The sequence below is a fragment of the Callorhinus ursinus genome, unplaced genomic scaffold (assembly GCF_003265705.2).
Source record: "Callorhinus ursinus isolate GAN/ISIS: 27379988/994484 unplaced genomic scaffold, GSC_fseal_2.0 scaffold18, whole genome shotgun sequence".
Taxonomy (NCBI): domain Eukaryota; kingdom Metazoa; phylum Chordata; class Mammalia; order Carnivora; family Otariidae; genus Callorhinus; species Callorhinus ursinus.
This window is the reverse complement of record NW_027397080.1, coordinates 20,041,532-20,060,346: the sequence shown is the minus strand read 5'-3', so window position 1 is coordinate 20,060,346 and position 18,815 is coordinate 20,041,532. Positions and strand designations below refer to the sequence as shown.

Sequence of the window (18,815 nt, the reverse complement as noted above, 5' to 3'; positions counted from 1 at the left end):
TCCCTGGTATAATCTCCATATAGGTAGAGTACAGAGAGATGGATGAAAGCTTGGCCAACCTCTCAGAAGATGAGTATTATTCAGAAGAAGAGAGAAATGCTAAAGCAGAAAAAGAAAAGAAGCTTCCCCCACCACCCCCTCAAGCCCCACCAGAGGAGGAAAATGAAAGTGAGCCTGAAGAACCATCTGGTGAGTTATAGTAACCAACTAGTTTTGTTTTATCTTGGAAATAAGAATAAATGGATTCATTACTATTCTACAGTGTTATTTATGTCTTTATCTTTGGTTTATACTCTGATACTGGTCATGTGTCTGTAGCGTGTGTGTGTGTGTGTGTATGTGTGTGTGTGTGTCTGTATGTATATGTACACATACACACACGTGCATACATACGCGGTGGTACTGACATTTTGTGTGTGTGTCTGTACATGTATAGAAGGAAAGTAAAAAATGGGGATGGAAGGATAGTGGCAGTATAAGGCACTTGGAAATTGGAGAAATAAACAGTTCGAGAAAACATACAGAAAGCCGAATCTGAAGACCAAACCCCTCAGATTTATCTCTGATTCAGAATTTGTAGATAGACTGATTCAGAAATTATTCTGGTTAAATTATGCATTTACCACATGGTTAGATACTTTCTGATAAAACATTCAGAGTGGGGATCGGTTTTGAGAACAATTTCCTGGTGAACAAATGTAAAAATATATTATGAGGTCAAAAAGAAAACACCCAAGTGGCCTTTCAAGTGGCCATTCAAAGGAATATTAGAAGAAAAGGCTATGAAGAGACTCTAAACTGAAAGTCTTCCTGTGACAGTGGAAAGATTATTGGAGACTAAAGTATTGGTTTCCGAGCTTCAAACATCTTTGAAGAATTGTCGCTAACATCCCCTCAGACTAAGTCCTCCTGAGGATACCCAGACCACGTAGGGGTACCCTTCTGGTTTGGAGAGACCAAACAAAAGCAGAATCTTAATTAATTTTTCCTATCTTCTGGCCTTAATAGCATTTCATTAACTCTTACTGATTTGGAATTTTTACTGAGTTCTTCTCCTTAAAATACTTTTTGTATCTTTAATAGCTCCAGGTCCATTTACCTCTCTAATTCTTTTAGTCCTGCATCTTTTTCTTTTTTTTTTTTAAGATTTTATTTATTTGACAGACACAGCAAGAGAGGGAACAGAAGTGGGGGCAGCTGGAAAGGGAGAAGCAGGCTCCCCACTGAGCAGGGAGCCTGATGCAGGGCTCCATCCCAGCACGCTGGGATCATGACCTGAGCAGAAGGCAGACACCTAACGACTGAGCCACCCAGGCGCCCCATAGTCCTGCATCTTTTAAAAACAAAATGTCTGTTTCAGATCCCATCTGCTGTATCTTGCATGACTTGCATAGGTACCCAGATACAGACATATTTAATTTGAGAAGTTTTATCTTTTGTTTTAGTATTTTTGGGGGGAGAGGTTCTCCCCTGTGATGTTATATAAATCACCAGATGTTATTTTTTTTTTAAAGGATTATTACCGATGTATCACTTGAGAGAATTATAGGTCAGGTGTTAATTTAAATTTAGATTTACAACTTACCAGATTCTGGCCAAAACTCTCAAAAGTTAAAATTTATAATTTCATTAATTATAATAAAGTATAATAAAAACATGGTTTGAGAACATTTAAACAAGAGGATTAGATTCTGGGTTCAATCTATCTCAGGAATCTAGGGTTTTCTAAGAATGGTTTTCCTAAAACTTTCTTAAAATGACTTCTTGGGGGGCGCCTGGGTGGCTCAGTTGGTTAAGCGACTGCCTTCGGCTCAGGTCATGATCCTGGAGTCCTGGGATCAAGTCCAGCATCAGGCTACCTGCTCAGCAGGGAGTCTGCTTCTCCCTCTGACCCTCCCCCCTCTCATGTGCTCTCAAATAAATAAAATCGTAAAAAAATATTTAAAAAAATGACTTTTGGGGCAGTTATTGGCAGTGATCTGTTATCTCTGGGACTGTTGCGCCTGAGGCAAATGTAGCCTGCTCGGTACCTCAAAATACCTCTTTCCTTTGATTTCTTTTTTCTTTCTAGTCTTTTACATTTAGCTCTAATCCCTTCTTTCTGTCCTTGCCTCCAACTTCTCCCTTGATTTCCTCTTCCTTTTTCTTCTGTATTCTTCTGTGATTCTTGCCTTTGTTTTCTTCTACCTTTGCTGTAAACTTACTAATGAATGAGATACATGGGGATAAGTCTGGATATGTCATAGTTCCAGACGCTGCTGATTTCTTGGTTCAAGGGCTCTAAGTTTTCTTCAGTAGATGATCTGATAGTTTAGATGCTGCCTCACCCTCTTTTTGGTGTCTCCAGTGAACAACTGACTTAAGTATATACCAAGTTGATACACACTTTCTTTGTCCTCTGAGCATTTTAAACCTGATGTTAATATTTTCTTTTTCATGAAAGAGGTTTTTTATTTTGTTTTTGTATGTTTGTTTTTCCATTAATGTCAGGCACTGTTGGTACAAGAAGTAAATATCTTATTAAAGAGATCTAGGATTTGGGGAACTGTCTTGTTTGTTTGTTTGTTTTTAAGATTTTATTTATTTATTTGACAGAAAGACAGAGAGAGAGCCCAAGTAGGCAGAGCGGCAGGCAGAGGGAGAGGGAGATGTAGGCTTCCCGCTGAGCAGGGAGCCTGATGTGGTACTCAATCCCAGGACCCTGGGATCATGACCTGAGCCGAAGGCAGACGCTTAACCGACTGAGCCACCCAGGCACCCTGGGGAACTCTCTTTATGCTATTATGTTGTAGTTTAATTTTTATCCAGTGGTTTAAATAAGTTATCTTAGTATTTTGGGGGAAAGTTAAAGTTGAAGTTTAGAGTATCTTCAGTGCTCAGAGATGTGTTGACAGTAGCCAAAACTTACAATATATTATTTGTGATTATGAAAATAAAGTTATTTTTCCTTTAAAACAACTTGAAATTTAAAAAAAGATTTCCAGGGTGAATTAGGGAAGTATTTTCCCCAGAATAGTAGTGGCAATGTACTAGCCTGTATAATTTAGAAATAGATTGGGCCCTAATAGTGAATCATAAAATATTGTCAAGTGAGTTTAAGTGTTTAAAAGCTGTCCAGGGTTTCCAAATCTCCTGTCAGAACCAGCTCTTTCACTTGAGTTTTCATTCAAAAATTGAATAGAACCATTGTCATTTGGGTATCTTAAAGTCTTTGAGAGAAGATGTGGGTCTCATTCTTTACCAAATATTTTTATCTTAATCATTTTAGGTAATAACGAGAAAATAACTTATTCTTTATGTAAGTATAAAGATATAAAACCTTATATAAGTAAGGTTTGAATACGTTTCATTTTTACCAACTTTGAAGTTTGCTTAGAAAATTTTGCTTGGCTTTCCACAGTGTTGTTATTAAGAATAAAGTATTTTGTTAGCACAAGGTATTCCGAAGTCCACTGGGTCAGAAAATATCACCGGGGAAGATTCCTTTAGGCGAATTCTGAGAGGAGGCCAGAAAGGAAGGTTGGAGCCTTTGTTACCAGGCTAAGGAATTTGAACTCCATATCTGGGAGGATCTGCGTGGGGTAGCACCAAGGTATTTTGTATTTTGAGTGAGAGGCATTGTACCAAAATACATTTTTTGGAAAAATCAATCTGATGTCTTTAAATGTGAACTAAAGGAGTAAAGAGACTGGCTTGGAGAGATGATTTAGGTTGTTTTGATAATCAAGTTTAGTGAATTTTGGTCAATGGAAAAATGTTCTCGACCTGAAAGTTGAATTTTTATGGTAACAAGATGTTTGGGTTTTTTTGTTCGTTTGGATTTATGTAATTGGGAAGAAGTTCTGTTTTTAGATTTGTCTGTTTTTGGTAATAACTGAATGTGGCCTGTAGTCCTGTGGTAGTCACATGAGTAAATAATGTATTTTTCATACTAAGTATTGCTGCTTATATTTAAAATTAAAATGATTTGTTTTCCTAAACGTTTCCATGTATTTTTACATTTATTGTACACTTCTGAATGTATTTGTTTTAACAAATGATGGGTTTATTTGGTTTCCTAGTATTTCTTCTATCAAGATAAAAGTGTTTTTAAAAGTCATGCCAACTGAACCTGAAAAGTCTTTGGAATTGAGTGGTTATTAGTAGTGTCACATAATAGTGGAGCATCTGTAAAATAGAGTAAAAATCTTGGTTGGACTTTACTGGTTTAGAAGAATACCCCTGTTAAAGTAGCCTTCTGTTAGAGAATTGCTTTTTTTCCTTTCTTGGTTCACTTGTTACCCTGTGTGCCTTTGATTATTCCTCAAAGAGGTTTTACTATATTAATGGTTTGCTAGCACTTAGCTTTTTTATTTTCATACAAAAACATAATTTTTTTTCTCACTCCACTGCCTTTCAGTAGTTGAACATTTTCAGAAAAATCTTAAGTTTCTGAACTTAAATTTTGTATTGGATAGCTGTTTAGGAACTCTGGTTTGGGAAGATATAATTCATTTGGGGTTAGAAGTAGCTTAGTTGTGTAAAGCTTAAGACTTATGGAAACTTGCTTTAAGATAATAAAATGAAATTTGAAATGGGCTATTAAGATGCCTTTCTCAAGATTTCTTCAAGTTAATTTCTCAACAGAGATATCAGAAGTATGTTTAAAAAATACATATACATATATATATAAAAGCATGTGCATATGTCTATGTACCATTTTTCTAGCCTCAGTGATGTGCTATTTACTGTAATGAAGCTCCATCAAATCATTGGTTAATTTTGTTAGATATGGTTAGCTGATTGATGACAGCTCTGTATTGTAATCTATTGATTCTCTTGAATGTAGGAGGAATCACTTCATCTTGTTTATATTCTTTTAAGAATATATAAGAATTCTTATAAGAATATAAACAAAGGAAAGTACCTCCTTTCTGTTGTGCATGGTAATAATGGATGTATGTATGTGGTATGTGTGTTTGAAAGAGATGTAGGCTGTTAAACGAATTACAGAAATCATTGATGTGAGAGATTGGTACGACAAAAATGGTTTTAATAATTTTGGGGCCCTGTTCATGTAATAGTCATACTGTAGGTTGAAAGAATATTTTAAAAAATCCCATGAGAGGAGATGCAACGTGAATTAGTAAAAGTACTAAATTATAGAAAATATATAAAATGTGTGTGTGTGGGTTGAAGAATTTAGTTTAAAATGCAATGAAACTTGATCACACTATTATAGTGAAAATATTTATGACAAAAGATTGATGACTAAATACTTTATGAATTGCTTATTCAGTATAGCAAAAATCTAAAAGGCAGAATCTTTTGGACTATTCTTTAGAACTTAGTATAATAGAATTTGACCAGAGAATAGTTGAAGATGGATTTCCTTCCTTTTTTTTTTTTTTTTTTGAGATTTTATTTATTTATTTGAGAGAGGGAACACACGCAGGGGGAGTGGGAGAGGGAGAAGCAGGCCTCCCGCAGAGCAGGGAGCGCAGTGCGGGGCTCCATCCCAGGACCCTGGGATCATGACCTGAGCTGAAGGCAGATGCTTAACGACTGAGCCACCCAGGCGCCCCTGGATTTCCTTACTTTAAAAGAAAAAAAAATCAGGGGTCCTAATATTTGTGTGATGGCCCTACATTTTTATAGTTCTTTGTTCGTAGGGCCCCATGTGAGGCAGTCATACTGATGTTAGTCAGTAAAAGTCCTGGGTTTGGCAGCATGGATAGTTATGGTCAGAGTTCAGTGAATAATTCTGTTTATCGTTCCATAAATATTTTCAAGTGACTTATCCCAGGCTTTTCTCTCCGATTTCTCTTGCCATGCCTTCAAGTACAGTCAGATAGTAGGAATAGCTTTCAGATTTCATGAGAATGGATTCAGATTACCTCCACGGGGAGGATTATAGGATTCTGTTACACCCCCGTACACAGCAGGAGACCCTCTTTTGTAGATTTACTAGAAGTTGCTAGAAATTCATTCCTAAGGGAGTTGTTTATGTTGCCATTTTGGCCTGGTAGTGTCAAGTAAGTCCCTGAAATCATTTGAGTTCTCATTATATGAAGTATGGTGCATATGTTAGAAAGCAGACCTAGGATTAATTTTCTTTCCCCCCTCTTTTGTGTATAGCATCATTTCAGGGTTCTGATTTGGAACTGTGCCCCAGAATAATTTACTGGAGAGCTGAGTGTAAAAAAGTCACAAGCTGAAAAGGTAATCTAGGTTAATTCAAAATTTTTATATTTTGAGAGATAACTAAAAATGGGCCAAGGTATATATATCACTGCGCAATACATGGTCCCCACTCACAGGTAATTTGTGGCCTAGTGTGAATTATAAATGCATACATAAATACCATAAGGTGAAATAACTTTTAAATATCACATTTTAGTATAAACACTTGGAGGGACTTAGGGGCAGAAAAAGAGTGGAAGGGAAGTAAGTCTTCCTAAAATCCTTGGCTTAGTGGAAGAATTTTTTAAAAAGTAGTATGGAAGTGGGGGGGCGCCTGAGTGGCTCAGTCATTAAGCATCTGCCTTCAGCTCAGGTCATGATCCCAGGGTCCTGGGATCCGGCCCCACTGGGCTCTCTGCTCGGTGGGAAGCCTGCTTCTCCCTCTCCCACTCCTCCTGCTTGTGTTCCCTCTCTTGCTGTGTCTCTCTCTGTCAAATAAATAAATAAAATCTTAAAAAAAAAAAAAGTATTATGGAAGAGATTTTTTTTTTCCTTTAAGATTTTACTTTTAAGCAATCTCCACACCCAACTTGGGGCTTGAACTCAACAGCTTTGAGATTGAGAGTTGCATGCTCCACCGACTGAGCCAGGTGCCCTGGAAGGGAAATTAAAAAAAAAAAATGAAATAGAGACATTTTCTACACAAAGTAAAATTGCCCCAAATTTAGCAGTTCCTCATTCACTTTATTCCACACATTACTTGTTAAACTACAGAGCTTTGTTCCAGGTGTGGTGCTGGGTTCTGAGGATTCAGAGCTGAAGACTAGGTCTTCCCGTGAAGAATTCATAGTCCACTTTAGGGTTACACGTTTAATAATTGGCTACAATGAAGAAACAGTACAGTAAAAGTGTATTCAAAGTATGGTGAGAATCCAGAAGTTGTTTTTAAATGTTTTTCCCAAAATTGGATTTTGGAAGTTTTACATTAAACATGAAGGAATTCAGTTAAGCTTTTATGAAGTAAGTTAATCTCCTTGATTTTAAACTGTTTAGTGCTTTTGGCTGATAACCATTGAATCAGATGCTACCAGTTTTATATTCTGTCTTTGACAGATTGAGCTGCGTTTCTTAATGATTCCATTTCACTGATTGTTTTGTTTTTTAAGACAAAATGGTAATTTGGTTAGCTGAGCAACTTTATTTGTATAATTTCCTTGAATTCTTTTTGCTACCATCCGTTATTTGGTGTGGTCATGGTATACTAGGAAAATAGGATACTTGGTCTATGAGGGTTTTCTCATCTGCAAAGTGGGGCTTGGTATGGGAATCAAATGAGAAAATATGAATTCCATCTTCATGTACAAACATCTTGTATTTATTAAACAGAGTTGAAACTAGGAATAGGGTGGATTGATGTTTTCGGGAAAAAATGAGGGTAGGTTGACATACTCTATCACCTTTGGAAACTGTAAAGTATTTGTGGTAACCCGTTTTCAGTAACATGTCACTTGCAAAATAGATCACTTAAGCTTTTGTATGTTAAATCATAGGAGGAATGGCAAATCTTGGTACTTTTCTAATATAGATTCTCTCTCCTTAGAATAACCTAATCAAAATCCATGTATCAGCTATTGAGATATAACAAATGTTAACATTTTTGCAGTATTTGGTAATCACAGAAGTCTTAAACATTTGAAGATAGAGTTGTGTTTTTGCTTTTGTTGTTTTTTTGCATCTTCTGATACGTGAAGTTAGAAGAATACATATGATTAATTAATGCCTAAGAAGTTGTATCTTCCTCATAGCAGTGTAGACTCAAATCATATTGAGGATGGAAAGAGCCTCTAATCATGATCTGAGAAGATGTGGATAGCCAGCATTCTGAGAAACTTACTTGAGCAGGAAAAAGGGATTCTCTTGTTGAAATTCTTTCATGGTTATAAGTTATGAAAAGTTATTATGGTTCTTTTAATAGGTCCAGGGTAAACTTCAGTATTGGCCTTTTTAGAAACAGGTGAGGGGTGCCTGCCTGGCTCAGAAGAGCGTGTGACTCTTGATCTTGGAGTTGTGAATTTGAGCCCCACATTGGGTGTAGAGATTACATACGTAAACAGACTAATTTAAAAAAAAAAACAGGTAAACTAGAAAAGTAAGTTTGTTAATTACTCAAACTCACCTTAAGCTTCGTAGTTAAGCAGTATAACAGCATATAATTTGTAGACTTTCTCTGGAACATTTTGAAAAGTGAACTACAAACCAAGATTTTACAACAAAATAGGTAAGGAAAATCCCTACTATGGAATGTGGAAGGAAATAGCATGTTAAAAAGTTAATTCTTTTTTTTTTTTTAAGATTTTATTTATTTATTTGACAGAGACACAGCGAGAGAGGGGAACACAAGCAGGGGAAGTGGGAGAGGGAGAAGCAGGCTTCCCGCTGAGCAGGGAGCCCAATGCGGGGCCCGATACCAGGACCCTGAGATCATGACCTGAGCTGAAGGCAGACGCTTAACGACTGAGCCACCCAGGTGCCCCATGAGGATGTTTTTAAAGCCACCTTTCACTGCAGAGAGGACTGGAAGGCAGCACGAAGTGGTGATAGTCACCAATAACTCACTACCTTTCAATTATTTTAACTTTTTCTTGTCATTTGTCTATGTTGACCAATTCCTCTTTGAAACTGTGACTTTTCTTACGAGATTAGTCCTACATTTACAACTGCTTCAAACTCTGAGCCTATTATTATTATTATTATTATTATTATTATTATTATTTGTCAGAGAGAGAGAGAGAGCAAGAACACAAGCAGGGGGAGCAGCATGCCAGGGAGAAGCAGAGTCCCTGCTGAGCAAGGAGCCTGATGCAGGACTCAATCCCAGGACCCTGGGATCATGACCTGAGCTGAAGGCAGACAATGGACTGAGCCACCCAGGCGTCCTTCTCTGAGCATATTACTATCTCCATGTTATTTTGGCCCCATTCTAACTTTGAAGTTCTAGTCTTTTTTTTTTTTTTTTTGAGATCTATTTATTTATGGGGGGGCATGGTTGGGGGGAGAAGAGGGAGAGAATCCTCTGAGCCTTGAGCCTGACATGAGACTTAATCTCAGAACATTGAGACCATGACCTGAGCCAAAATCAAGAGTCATCAGCTTAACTGACTGCGCCACCCAGGTGCCCCTGGAGTTCTAGTCTTTAATTACTTTAAAGACGAATTAAGTAGAGTATTTCCATTTAATTTAATTTACCTGAATTTTCCCTGAATTTCCCATTTTGTCCGTTGCATTACCATTCTTGAACTTTTAAAACCTTGGAGTCTTCTTGACTGTCCCTTACCCTTTTGATCAAATCTGTTTTAAAGTCCTGTATCTTCCTGTGAACAGCTTCTTTGACTTGTTATGCCTTAATCTATTTTCATTGTTACCTTTTTATTCTAGTGAATTTTACTTCATATCTAAATTATTTAAGCAGCCTTTCAGTTATATCTCTTTTATCTAGGTCACCTTTCCCCTGTGCTCCATCTGGTACAAAGTGACCAGATTAGATGAATTAAAATATCACTTGTTTTGCTGCTTTCCTATGACAGATCATACAGTTTTGCCCCATCACTATTAAGATCAAGTTCAGATTTTGGCACTGAAAGTGGCCCATTTTACCTGTCCTGCTCTCCCACATCTGCAAGTACTGTGTGGTTCTCTATACATTCCATGTCTGTGCTTTTCTCCTTGCTTTTATGTGTTCTGGATCATGCTGGTGGTTGGACTGCCGAATCTCTGGATTTGTTCAGAAAAGCTTTCCTGATTCCTCAAGTCTGTGTTAGCTTCTTGTTTCCCTAAAAAATATTTTTCATCTTTCCTCAATTGATTATAAGCCCTTTGAAAATAGGTACATAATGTGTTCAACTTTCTACTTGTGCTTGGAAGTTTTAGAATAGGTATTCAGTAAACATTGAATTAGTGAGATTATTTAAAATATAAACTAAACCGAAGTGTTAATAGAGGGAAACTTATGTGTTCAAAGATGATTTAAACTTTTAAGTTTTTTCTTTTCCTCTACTAATTTGTCAGGTCTGATTGAAACCAATAGCTTGTCAGTCACTTTTATTCTATAAATTTGGTACAATTTTTATTAAATTTTGGTAAGTTGATTTTCTGTTTAAAAATCATTGCTTCCTAGCAGACTTAGAAGTTTCTCAAATTGTTTACAAAAGTTATCAATTTGAATGTGATTTCAACAAACTAAAGTCAAAATGTGAATCTGCTGGTACGTTCCTGGGAACAACACATCAGTGATCCTGCCCTCCATGCTTGTCAGATAAAAATAGTTGAAAGACATCATAGATTTCCTTTTAAGATGTTGGAAGAGTCATCTCTTGAGAATTTGAATCAAGATGAGATAGCATCCAGTGTGACTGTAACTAAAATACTTCACTGTTTTTCAAGAATAACCTAACGGGTCTGTGGAGGGTTTATTAGAGGGCAGCTGAAAGGCTGCTATGTAAGATAAGCCAAAGATTTTATTTTCAACTTGTAGAAGATATGCACAAATACAGGTACTAAGGGTCTCTGCTTCAAACTCGAGTGGGGTGTGTGTGTGTGTGTGTGTGTGTGTGTGTGTGTGTGTGTGTGTGTGTGGTGGGAATGAAAACAAAAGGTCTCCTGCACAGTGATGCCCAAATCAAGGTGATGTGAAAAGGTTGTTTTTGTATATTTTCATTTTCTATCTTGAATTTGAGCTCCTGGAGGGTAACAGCTGTACTTGCCTGCTGTTCCATGTCCTTGTGCCACTGGTAGAAGCAGAGTCCTAGGCCAGAAGGACCCAAAGAACAAGTGAATGTGGCATTTTATATGTTTTAATCAGAGGCAATCCTTGATGGAAAGTTAGCTGCAAACATTTGTATGTGTGTTGTTTTTAAGAAAATGATGGAAGAATTGGTCTAGAAGAATATCACTAATAAAGATGATGCTGTTACCTGTCTTTGGAGAAGTAGGCACCCTCCAAATACTCATGAGTGTGTTACGATTAGAGAGAAAGGAGGAATCTCATCTCTAAACGTTCATCAAGTTAAGAGACCCATTGTTCCTTTACTTAATTTTAAGCACTTCTTGTTTTGTTTCTCATCATTTCTTACACGGTTATATCACCTATTTGGTTTTCTCCTGTTTCTCTGCTTATGCAGTACTTTGGAGTTTCATTTCTATTTTGACTTTCTGCCATTAAGAGGGATCTCTTTAAAGGGGTAGGCAAGGTATTGAGTATTTTTCATATTACTTCTACATATTTTTATCCAAGAACAGCATGTGAGTCTTGTTCCTTTTTTCAAAAGCAGAAGACAAAAAAGACCTCCCTACCTTGTTGTAAAAGAGCAACCTTGTTGGGCTTTTGAGCACAGAAATCAGGCTTAAGAAATCCGTATTTCTATGGATTTCTTGGTCTAAAGACCATGACAGAAAACAGCCAAGAGCTGCCTGTATGTTAAAATAAATTAATTTAGCATACTGTATGACATATAGTGGGAGAAAGCAAATGATAGAAATAGGAAGGATAAAATAATTCAGGACTTAATGGCTAGCTTGACAGTGGTTTTTTTTATTTTTAGAAGTGGCGAGATGCCTTCGTGACAGGAGACTGTAGCTTTCATTCTTTGCCAACCGGGGTACATAATTTGAGGGAGTCAGGAGCTATATTTTTCCTAGTGCTTAAATGTTATTCTTGGAAACTATTTATTTCATTGTTCTGAGCCCTTCCCCCTCCTCCCCCAATAAAGATTTTGAGAGGGAGGGAGAGATCAAGAGAGAGCACGAGCAGGGGGGCGGGGCAGTGGGAGAGGGAGAAGCAGACTCCCCAAGAGCAGGGAGCCAGATGTAGGACTCAATCCCAGGACCCTGGAATCATGACCTGAGCCAAAGGCAGTCGCTTAACCGACTGAGCCATCCAGGCACCCCTTATTTAAACTTTAAAAGTAAAATTTTAAATGTAGGGCCTACATTTTCACGATGCTTGCAGACTGGATTTTGTAAGGAGTCATCATCTATTCATAATTAACGCCCTTTTCCAAAGACTGTTAACAACAGATCATATATCTTTAGCCTTGTCTGAAAGCCATACCCTTCTAAAACCTCAAGGGCCCTTCACACAAGAGCATAGTGAAATAATTTTAGAATGAGATTCTGTCCTAGCCTCAGAACATACAGCTTCTAGTAACACATTCTAATGTCAAAAATCATTTCTATCTAAACACCTTCAAATACATGAGGATAGAGATGTCATTTTCACTTTCCTGCTCCCTTTTAATTCAAATAATGGTTAATCAGTCTGCTTTCTTGTTGAGATTCTTTTAATCAATTAAAAGCTTGTCAAGTTTTAGATCATTGGAGAGTGTTTTCATCTTTCAAAGATCATGCTATAGTTTTCTCATAGTGTACCAGGTAGCTAGAAGCTTAAGATCATAGCATCTGTCTTGGTGATAAGATTTTGGAAGAATCTGGAAGATGATCTGTTCTGACTTTGTCGGATTGAACTTTCAAGCTTTGATACTTTCCTTGAAGTTATTTCTACATATTAGTCAATGAGGAAAATCTGTTAGCTGGTTTATTGTGTAGCTTGAAGTAGAAGCTCCCCCATATCTTGCCTTCCCCCCAGCCCCCACTGTATGTGTCTATCTACATTACTTGGCATATGACTGCAGGGTGTCTTGTGGTGTGTTTGAAAGTTTTACTAAGGAAGCACTGGCGTATTCAGATCTAGTGCTGTCTAGCATGCATAGTAAATGAAATCTGTTTTGGTGCTGAATCTTTACAGTCCCTGTTTTGAAGTCAAAGGGAATATTTTTCATTAAAACTATGTCTTTTGCTTGTTGTTTAAGTATATTCTTTGTGGATAGAAAGGTAAAGATAAAGGGAGATTGAGGAGATGCTGAATTGTTGCAGCTCTAGACCCTAGAGTCCATGTGACACCTAACTCTCAGTCTAGCAACAAGTAGTAAAAGACGTTTGGAATTCGTTTTTCCCCCCAACCAACCTTGACTTAAGTAAGACTGACAGCAAGGATTTAGTGATTAGAAATACTATATGTACTTCATTCTTCTACCTTTCAACAAGAATCAGTGTGTAAAGTTTAAATTTTCTGACCAGAATTTGGAAGACTATGATGTGATTCCCTGGGCCTGATTCAAGAAGAAGGAGCTCTCTGAATATGGGTTTACTAGTTGGTGAATTTGTGAGTCGCCAACTATTAGGCCTTTATGTCCAGATAATTATCTTAATTTATGGAGTAAGGTCCCTGAGTTCTCCTCTTTCCTTCCACAGGGCAAGCAGGAGGACTTCAAGACGACAGTTCTGGAGGGTATGGAGACGGCCAAGCATCAGGTGAGGGTGGCATTAGATGCTTGCCACTTAGTAGCAAGAGCCGCCAAGTCAGGGATTGATGCTTGCAAGTGTTTTTGGCTATGGTATCCACATTTTAGCCAGAAGCGCAGGGGAAATATAACCCTTAGGACAGCGTAGTGGAATAGGAGAGAGTGTTAGCCAGAACAAAGGCAAGCAAAACCTTTTGAAGTCCTCAGGCCGATCTCAGCCCTCCGCTCTTCATGTTTTTGAGGAGATGGCGGGTCCTTTTCTTCCCGGCAGCTTTTATAGTAGCAGTAAACATGATATAAAACATAGATTTAGGAATCATGGGACCTTTAAAAAGAAATATAGTTATATACACAGAGAGGAGAAGCCAGAAGCCAGAAGCCTTAAAAAAAAGGGGGGGGCGGACAGAAAGGCCTTCTAGGACTAGTCAGAGGAATTATGCAGGCAAGGGACTCTTCAGAGGTGGTTGTTAGATAGTGTTGGGTACAATTTTTTAATTAACATTACATGGTTAATTATTTTGTAGTTTAAACATTTTGTCACGTCAAAATTAATCATTTTTTTAAAAGTCTATTCGAAATGCTCTTTCTTTTCAGATTGAACTATGATATTTTTACTTCTAGGAAAAAGTAAAGGGTTAAATGATTTATAGGGCCCATCCAGAGCTATTCAAGTTTGTTCCAGGAGTTCAAAGTAGTATGTCTGGATTTCATCCTTTGCCCTGGATGTTTTTGTGTGGTTCAGTGCTCAAAGCTGACTGATACATACATTTTGATAGAACTGGAATAGGTATTACTTCACTTTGGAGTTTGTCACTTTTCAACTGTTAAGTCTGCTTTAAAATTATTTCTCTTTTGCAGTTGTGTACAGCAGGTCCAGGAAATATTTGTATTTTACTCTTGGGTCAAAGTTCACTGTTAATGCAGAAATTAGTATATAGGTGATCCAGAATGTTAGAAGTAAACATGTTTAAATGCTATCCCAAGGATTGGAGGTTGATAATCAGTACATGGTTATCTTAGAGGAGTTAAAATCCTCGTTCAGAGTCTCTGTGGCAGATAAACCTTCAAGAATGCTGTTCATCAGATGATGCACAATTGGATCTTCCATGGAACTTTTGAGGATCAGGGATAGCCTTTAGAGCTTTAATCTTGAAGAAATAAATTGAGTTTTCTTGTTGCTTTTTGTTTTAACGTGGATAAATTTACTCTTTTGCTTTAGTAAACAATATATTGCTGAAAGTAAAAACACTTTCATATAAAACTGGTGCTTCTGACTTACTGTTTAGTAGAACATGAGTTTTGTTTTGTTTTGTTTTTAAAGTGTTTCCAAGAATGGTGGGGACTATTCTGAACCCTTCAAGGTCTCTCTTCAGATCTTCGCCATGTTCAGAAGCGTGCATTTGTGAGATGATCAGTTAGATCGCTTGTAAGCGATCAACATTCTGTTTTTAATAAAGCCAAATGACCCTCATAAGTATCTTGGGACCAGGATCATATCTTGACTTTTATAAATCCACATCAAGTTGATGTATTCATCCTACATCTTAAAAGTTAGAAGGGTACTTAAGGTCATTTTCTCCAGCTTCCTGCCGTCAAACAGATAATACTGTATCCACCCCTGTTTTATGGATTTAGACCTGAAATACAGTTAAATGGTATGACCGAGGTTACACCAAAGGTTGGAGGAAGGGAACCCAGAGGTCTTCTTTCTTATGTGTAGACTAGTCGTTATACCCTCCCCTCCCCTCCCTCAGAGAATCATTTAAAGTGTATGTTTACCCTAAAAATAAAAGATGTAAAGCATAAGAAATCATATGATTCTCTTTTTTTCTTTTTCTCTCCTTTCCCTCTGTTCCTTATTCTTTTTGTCTTTATTATAGGACTGGATATGGTGCATCTGTAATTTACTAATTTTAAGTAGTCTTTTATATGTAGATTCTTGTCAGGCTTTTATTTTCACTCTTCAACTAGAAAACTAGTCATTCTAGTTATTTTGTCTACTTCATGAAAAAAAAAGGCAAGTAACTTTCATGGAGGCCTCCTTTCTGTTATTTTTTATATCTCTGTTACCTCACTCTACTCAAATGCTACCTATATCATCAGAATCAGGGAGGAAGTCGTTTGGTGGAGTAGAGGATTTATATCCTCACCTTCCCCTGCCCCTTCTCTGCGTGGCTAATCTATCAAAAAAGGTCTTTATAGTCCCTTAAGCATTTTACGACTTTTACTGTGTTTTCAGAGAAACTGAGCCAGTCAGACCATTAGAAAGGGCATTTCTGCTTTAGCATGACTGCATTTTGAAAGGTGATGCTGGAATTTCCTGTGTGAAGTGTGGGGGGAAAAAGGAATTGAACTGAGGGGACAAGATATATAGGCAGCCTTGGGGCTTTTAAAAAATTAAGGTTGCATCTTGGAAACATTCTCAATTTCCAGAATACCAGACTTTGTTAAGTACACACAAACTCTAAGTATAAATTACTTTTGAATGAAATGTACTTCCTTTTAATAAGGATATTATTAAAGTCAATTGTATTCTTTAAGGTTTTTCCCTCTAAAGGAGATACTTATGAGTCATATTGTCCAGAATGGCCTATTAGTTCATTTTGGAAGTATCCTATTAAAAGAGTGGTTTGATTTAGCTTCTGAATAGCGTGGGTTCCAACTTAAAATTTTTTGTTTCTTTGATAAAAGGTTAGATTTTTTTTCTTACACAGTTTTCATCTTTATATTGATAATGGTCTTCCTTGAAATAAGTCTTCAAACCTAAAAACAAAAAGGAATAAAATAATTATTGAGTTTTTAGAAGCTGTTTTTCATTTTTAAAAATTGACAAGTATTTAAGAATAACTAGGTGTTTTCAGATGTTTTGTAGAAGATAGAGATGGAGATGATTATTGTTCCACACATACATTAGTGTCACAATTTTTGGCTTCTTTAATTCCTTTTGTTAATCATTTGTTGTTTGATTTAAAGATACTTTTAAAACTGCCACATGACTTAATGTAAATAATATTTAATTGTTACATAGTCTCAAGATTCCCAAAGTCAGCCAACTAATTTAGAGTAGTTTTTGATAATAAGAGTACTTAGAGTGAGGAGCCAAATGTGATAAAAAATTTAGTGTCTTTCCCTACATGGTTTTTTTTGACTGTCGTTGACGGTAGTATTTTGCAGCAGGATTGATGGTCAGTGATGACTTAATAAGCATGTAGAAGGTATGGTTAAGAAAACTACCTGTTTTGGGGAGCGAGGAGTACAGTTTATAGAGTTCACTGGTTTTCATGTCAGTAGTATACACTTATGAAGGTAACCTATTTTAAGAGATCTTTGAGTCCTTGGGATTATTGTATAGATAATGCTCATTATAATGTGTCATGTTTTTGTTCTTGGTCTTATTTTTTGTTTATTTGATTGCGGGTAAGGCACTAGGGACATCAAAGCTATGTGTAGTTTTAGAAAATTTCACATTACTGAAATAACCTAGACCCCTGTTGCCAGCATTTCTTCTCTCCTTGCCTTAATTTCATGTTCCACTCTCAACAATTTGGCTCTTACTGATTATTTTTTTCCTTAGGGAATAATTAATTGTCCTGACAGTCTTTAAGTTGAGATTCACTAAATGAGAGAACTGTTGATTTGATTTAGTAATGTGAGTGTAGTACATGTGCCCTTATTCTCTACTGTGAGTGGGTAGATTTTTTTCCTTCTCTCCCAAGAATATTGTTTAATGTGCTGCTCATATTAGCATTAGGCATTTTTGCTTGACCTCTTGTTAACCACTGTTGTCCAAGTTATTGTTTATACATGTCTTTGTGGAGACAGCACTTTAATAACTTAGCTCTCGTTTTCTAAGTTATATCTATATCTGCCTTGTTCTTTTTATTTTCTTAATCTTACCCTGCCTTGCCTTTAATTTTGTTTCCAGTATCAGTGTTTCTAACTTCTTGTTTCATGTGATTTAAATGATTAAATACAGATATCGGTGGGTGCCTATTTCATTACTTACATATAATTCAGTGGTATTGAATTTTGAAACTCTTTTATGTCTTGATATTTTAATAAGCTGGTGGTTAAATATCTTTTATAGGGTGATCTTAGAAATACAGGTAGAATACATGTAAATGTGTTTCTAAGGACATCTTATAGAGATGTACTTAACTATCAGCTTATAAAAATAATCGATTTAATACCCAGTTGTAAAAGTTTCAAAATAATATCTATTTTACCTGTACAGAGAACATGTGTACATTGTATGTATATGTAGTGTATAGTATATGCAGTAACATACTTGTGTAGTGTAGTAAATCGTCTCTAATGTTTTTGCTGGGCAAGGTAAATTCCTTGCTTCTGTCCTCATTGTAGTCTGCCTAACTTATCTCACTGCCAGCATTGCATTATGGGAACTAATGGATGGGACCATTGACCAGATAATCATGCATTTCTTACTGTTGGTTATTAAACCTTAAAGTCCTCTCCATGTTCCCTGCTCTAATTTTAAAAGAAGGCATGTGGTTGTTTTTCACTCTAGTCTCTTTTGCTTTCCTTTAGTGTATTTTCCTTTATTCTCGTTCCTTAGTTTTAAGATTTTGGGAACACTATCAGTGATGCTAATTTTAATTAGAGTATCTTCCAGTATTATAAAGCTGTTTTGTGGATGAAGAAAATACGCTGCATGCTTTGTTATGTTTTCGGAGGTACATTGTTCCACTCATTAGTAAATGTAATTTTTGGAATATTACGCTCAAAAGAGTAAGTAAATTCTAAAGATGTGTCATCTTTTGAGCAAAATAAAAGATTTTTATTTTAAAGGAGATGAGATCAGTCTGTGAATGAGGCAGAGCTTTACAGAGGTTCTTCAGGCAAAAAAGGAGTTTCATTATCCCTGGTTTTGTATTCACTTGCACTTTTCCCAGAAGTCCTTTGCTTTCTTTGCTAGGTGTGGAGGGTGCAGCTTTCCAGAGTAGACTTCCTCATGACCGGATGACTTCTCAAGAAGCAGCCTGTTTTCCAGATATCATCAGTGGACCGCAGCAGACCCAGAAGGTTTTTCTGTTCATTAGAAACCGCACAGTAAGTTTCCATGTCAGCTTTTTTTCTGTTTGGATTACTAAAAAGCACATAATACTTTTATGGAAAATGAGGGAAAAAAGAGGGAAGAATTACAGAATTATCTATAACATGTACCATTACCCAGAGGTAACCATTGTTAAAAATTAGTTTTTTCCCTTCAGTTATTTATTTTTTTTAATTTTTTTTTTAGATTTTATTTATTTATTTTGAGAGAGAGAATGAGAGAGA

At 36.6% G+C, this 18,815-nt stretch overlaps 1 protein-coding gene across 2 annotated transcripts in view; it reads left to right on the top strand.

Moving 5' to 3' along the window:
* KDM1A (lysine demethylase 1A) overlaps positions 1 to 18,815 on the top strand; it is a 59,532-nt gene that overhangs the window by 7,963 nt on the left and 32,754 nt on the right. The window contains exons 2-4 of one of the 2 annotated variants that reach the window (XM_025856497.2): positions 24 to 189; positions 13,468 to 13,527; positions 18,454 to 18,587. In XM_025856497.2, the coding sequence (XP_025712282.1) occupies positions 24 to 189; positions 13,468 to 13,527; positions 18,454 to 18,587 (360 nt within the window). The remainder of the gene's footprint in view (positions 1 to 23; positions 190 to 13,467; positions 13,528 to 18,453; positions 18,588 to 18,815) is intronic. The other variant, XM_025856498.2, reaches the window with a different exon arrangement.